Source organism: Mandrillus leucophaeus, unplaced genomic scaffold (assembly GCF_000951045.1).
Source record: "Mandrillus leucophaeus isolate KB7577 unplaced genomic scaffold, Mleu.le_1.0 Scaffold1038, whole genome shotgun sequence".
Lineage (NCBI taxonomy): Eukaryota > Metazoa > Chordata > Mammalia > Primates > Cercopithecidae > Mandrillus > Mandrillus leucophaeus.
In genome coordinates, this window is record NW_012098521.1 from 2,982 (window position 1) to 8,081 (window position 5,100).

At 41.7% G+C, this 5,100-nt stretch overlaps 1 protein-coding gene across 1 annotated transcript; it reads left to right on the forward strand.

Moving 5' to 3' along the window:
• Positions 1–261: 261 nt before the first annotated feature.
• LOC105539049 (arachidonate 12-lipoxygenase, 12S-type-like) lies at positions 262–944 on the forward strand (the record flags this gene model as incomplete). The annotated part of the gene is made up of 4 exons (XM_011979150.1): positions 262–362; positions 486–653; positions 688–689; positions 764–944. Coding segments are annotated over 4 exons (452 nt in total), but the record flags the coding sequence as incomplete, so codon positions are not given.
• Between the last annotated feature and the right edge of the window lie 4,156 nt (positions 945–5,100).

Sequence of the window (5,100 nt, forward strand, 5' to 3'; positions counted from 1 at the left end):
CACCACCACGCCCAGCTAATTTTTTGTATTTTTTGTTTAGTAGAGACAGTGTTTCACCATGTTGGCCAGGATGGTGTCTATCTCCTGACCTCGTGATCTGCCTGCCTCAGCCTCCCAAAGTGCTGGGATTACAGGCGTGAGCTACCGTACCCGGCCTAAACACTCATTAATTCTAAGGCTTAGATGTCCCAGGACATGAGGATTTATTTTCATATCCCTTCTGGGGCTGTGGACTGTAAAGTTGGCTCATTTGTCTCCTAGGTTTCCCTGCCTCCTTCCAGTCTCGGGCTCAGCTCTGCCATTTCCTCGCCGTGTGCATCTTCATGTGCACTGCCCAGCATGCAGCCATCAACGAGGGCCAGGTGTGGATAAACAAAAGCCTGCATCCGTCAGGGCAGGTGTCTGGACTGGGGGTTCTGGAAGAGACAGCTGGAGGCTAGTGTCCACACATCAAGGTTCAGGGTGAATTCAGGTTCCTCTTGTAGCTTGACTGGTATGCCTTGATCCCTAATGGCCCGTGCTCAGTGAGGATGCCCTCACCCACCACCAAGGAAGATGTGACAAGGCCCACAGTGATGAGGTCACTCCCTGATGTCTGGCAGTCCTATGTTCAAATGGGCATCATGTGGCTTCTGAGCTGGCGGCAGGTGGACGTGGTGAAAGGGGACCTCTGAGACTACAAAGGAGATGTCAGGGTACAGGGCTGGATTCTGGGTCCCTGTGTCTTGAAACTAGGAGCTCATTCATCCTCTTTCTGCCCCAGGTACCCCCTTGAGCATCAGAAAGAAGAATATGTCTTAGGCCCTGAGCCCAAAGCTGTGCTGAGACAATTTCAAACAGATCTGGACAACCTGGAAAGGGAAATCATGGCCCGAAATGAGAAGGTAGACCTTCCCTATGACTATCTGAAGCCTGGCTGCATAGAGAACAGTATCACTCTCTGAGCTCAATTATGCTGGTCCTCAAAGACCTTAGGCCACCATTACTATGAACATTTTCCTCCTGAGTCTTGTCTTTTTTTGGATCTCAGTGGCTGTGTTTTTCTTTTTGCCTCTGAGTTTTCTACCTGAGTATGTCATTAGCCTGAGGCACTGTCCTTACCTTTAGGGACCCTATGAGAATGATCTGTGCACTGCAGTCACATTCCTTAGAGAAATCACCCATGTACTCCTGTCACTTTCCCTTGGCCCTGGAAATTTACCTTCTCCATTCATCGTAGAATGTTTAGGAGTCATTATGTAGCATGTTGTAGAGGTGCAATTTCATTTCTTTCCATCTGGATAATCAGTTATGCCAGCACAGTTTATGGAAAAACTCATTCTTTCCCACTAATCTACAATGTTGACGTTAATCAAATTCCTGTATACAAATGTTACTATTGGAAATGTCCATTCTACTCCATTCATTAATTTATACCTAACACAGCCTACTATTTGATAAGACATACTCATCCAATTTGTTCTTTTCAGGTGCTTTGGCTTTTCTTCAACATATAAATATTACAGTTACTGTGTTAAGTTTCAGAAATAACACATGATTTTTATTGGAATCACATTGTATGTATAGACATTTTAATACAACATTTTTGCATTACAAAAATGTCTACTTCAGCCAAGTTTGCATTTTTTAGCTATATCCAAGTGGGTCCTTTTCTGCATTGTGATTCCATTTGTTTTTTGTTTGTTTGTTTATTTGTTTGCCTGTATTGCATCTGGGTTCCTGGGTAAGATTGGCCTATGAAGGGTTATAGACTTGCAGAGAGGCAATATTAGGAACTCTGCTAAAATGAGTCATTAAAATAATAGGAAAGAACAAAATACAGAATTCTGTCGCTAGAGACGCAAATGCATTTGCCAAAATCATGTACAGTTGGGGGTCCACATCCCTGGATTCAACCTATCGTGGATGGAGAATATTTTTTAAAATAATGGTTGCATTTGTACTGAACACGTAAGACCATTTTTTCTTGTCATTGGTCCCTAACAATGCAGTTTAACAATTCCTGGCATGCCTTGTTATATTGTGCTGTGATCTCTTGTGCTTTCCAAATATTAAAAACACAATTTGCAAATTGATAGTGTAGCAACCCTGCCTCGAGCAAGTTCATCGACGCCATTTTTCCAACAGCATGTGCTGCGTGCCTCTGAGTCACATTTTGGATCTTCTCACGATATTTCAGGCATTTTCATTGTTGTTCTATCTGTTATGGTGATCTGTGATTGATTGATGACCTTTGATGTTACAGTTGTCTCTGCTTTGGAGCTCCATGAACTGTGCCCGTCTAAGATAGCAAACTTCATTGATAAATGTTGTGTGTCTGATTGCCCCTCCAACCAGCCATTCCCCCATCTCTCCCATTTTCCTTGGCCCTCCCTCTTCCCTGAGACACAACAATATTGAAATCTGGTCACTTAACAACCTGCAATGGCCACTCAGTGTTCAAATGAAAGAAAGAGTTGCACATACCTCACTTTAAATCAAAAACTAGAAATGACTAAGGATAGTGAGGAAGGCATGTCTATAGCCGAGATAGGCCAAAAGTTGGGCCCCTTGTACCAGGTCACTAAGTTGTGAATGTAAAGGGAAAGCTCTTGAAGGAAATTACAAATGCCACCCTGGTGAACCCATAAATGACAAGAAAGTGAAACCACCTTATTGCTAATATTGGAGGACGTTTGAGTGGTCTAGATAGAAGATTAACCAATCTACAACATTTCCTTAAGCCAAAGCCTAATCCAGAGAAAGACCCTACCTCTATTCAATTCTATGAAGACGGAGAGAGGTGAGGAAGCTTCAGAAGAAAAGTCTAAAGCTAGCAGATTTTGGTTCATGGGGTTTAAGGAAAGAAGCTGTCTCCATAACATAAAAGTGCAAGGAGAAGCAGCAAGTGCTGATGCAGAAGCTGCAGCAACTTATCCAGAAGATCTAGCTAGGATCACTGATGAAGGTGGCACTACACTAAGCAACAGATTTTTATGTAAACCAAACAGCCTTCTACTGGGAGAAGCTGCCGTCTAGGATTCCCACAGCTGGATAGGAGAAGTCAAGGCCTGGCTTCAGAACTTCAAAGGACAAGCTGACCCTCGTTTCAGGAGTGCACGCAGCTGGTGACTAGAATTGGAATCCAGTGTTCACTTACCATTCTAAAACGACCAGGGCCCTTAGGAATGAAGCTGAATCTACTCTGTCTGTGCTGTTTGCAACAACAAAGCCTGGATGACAGCATTTCTGTTAACAGCATGGTTTGCAGAATAGTTTAAGCTCACTGTTGGGACCCACTGCTTGGGAGATGTAGTTATACCTTTCAAAATATTCCTGCTCATTGATAATCCACCTGGTTACCGAAGAACTCTGATAAAGGTACACAAGGAGGCTGATATTGCCATAGATAGTGGTTTCTCTGATGGACCTGAGCAAAGTAAATTGAAATCTTCTGGAAAGAAGCAGTATTCTAGATGGCATTCATGACGTTCAGGATTCATAGGAAGAGGTCAAAATGTCAACATTAACAGTAGTTTGGAAGAAGTTGATTCCAATTCTCATGGATGACGAAGGATTCAAGACATCAGTGGAAGAAGTAACTGCAAATGTGATGGAAATAGCAAGAGAACTAGAATTAGATGTGGAGCCTGAAGATGTGACTGTATTGCTGCAATCTCATGAGAAAACTGAAACTGATGAGGAGTTGCCTTTTACAGATGAGCAAAGAAAGTGGTTTCTTGAGATAGAAACTAGTTGTGGTGAAGATGCTGTGAACACTGTCCAAATGATAACCATAGACTTAGAATATTACATGAACTTAGTTGATAAAGCAGTGGCAGAGTTTGGGAGGATTGACTCCAGTTTTGAAAGGTGTTCTACTGTAGGAAAAATGCTATCAAATAGCATCACATGCTACAGGGAAATCTTTCATCAAAGGAAGAGTCAGTGGATGCAGCAGACTTCATTGTTTTATTTTAAGCAATTGCCACAGCACACACCCACCTTCAGCAGTCATCATTCTGACCTGTCAACAGCCATAAACATTGAGGCAAGACCCTCTACCAACAAAAAGATTACAACTCGCTGAAAAATTTTTTAGCGTTTTTAGCAATATTGTTTTAAATTTCAGCTTTTATTTTAGATAGAGGGGGGTACAGGTGTAGGATTGTTACATGAGTATATTGGATCTAGGTAGTGAGCCTAGTACCCAGTAGATAGTTTTTCATCCCGTAGCCTCCCCCTTCCAGTAGTCTGCAGTGTCCAATTTTCCCATGTTTTTGACCACATGGGCTCAGTGTTTAGCTCCCACTCTCCCACTTGAGAACATGTGGTATTTAGTATTACTTTCTTGTCTTAATTCATGTAGGATTATGGCCTCCCGCTGCATCCATGTTGCTGAGAAGGACATGACTTCATTATTTTCTGTGGTGATGTAGTATTCCATAGCGTATATGTACCACATTTTTCTCATCTACTCAATCATTGATGGACACCTAGGTTGGTTCCATGTCTTCCCTATAGAGAATAGTGTGGCGATGAATGTATGAGTGCATGCATCTTTTTGGTATAATGATCTATATTCCTTTGGTTATATACCCAGTAATAGTACTTCTGGGTGAAATGTTAGCTCTGTTCTTTGAGAAAGCTCCAAACTGCTTTCCACAGTGGCTGAACTAATTTACATTCCCACCAGCAGTGTGTAAGCATTGCCTTTGCTCCATGGTTTCACCAGTGCCTGTTGTGTTTTGGCTTTTTAATAGCAGCCATTCTGTCTAGTGTGAGATGGTATCTCATGTGGTTTTGATTTGCATTTGTCTAATGATTAGTGATGATGAGCATTTTTTCATATGCTTGTTGTCCACTTGTATGTCTTCTTTAGAGAAGTGTCTTTTCATGTCTTTTGCCCATTTTGTAGTGGGGTTATTTGGCGTTTTTTTTTTTTTTGCCTGTGGATTTGTTTAAGTTTTTTATAGATTTGGATATTAGACCTTTGTTGGGTGCCTAGCTTGTGAATATTTTCTCCTGTGGTGTAGGCTGTCTGTTTACTCTGTTGATGGTTTCTTTTGCTATGCAGACACTCTTTATTATAGATATAAAGTGTATAAAATTTATAATCAA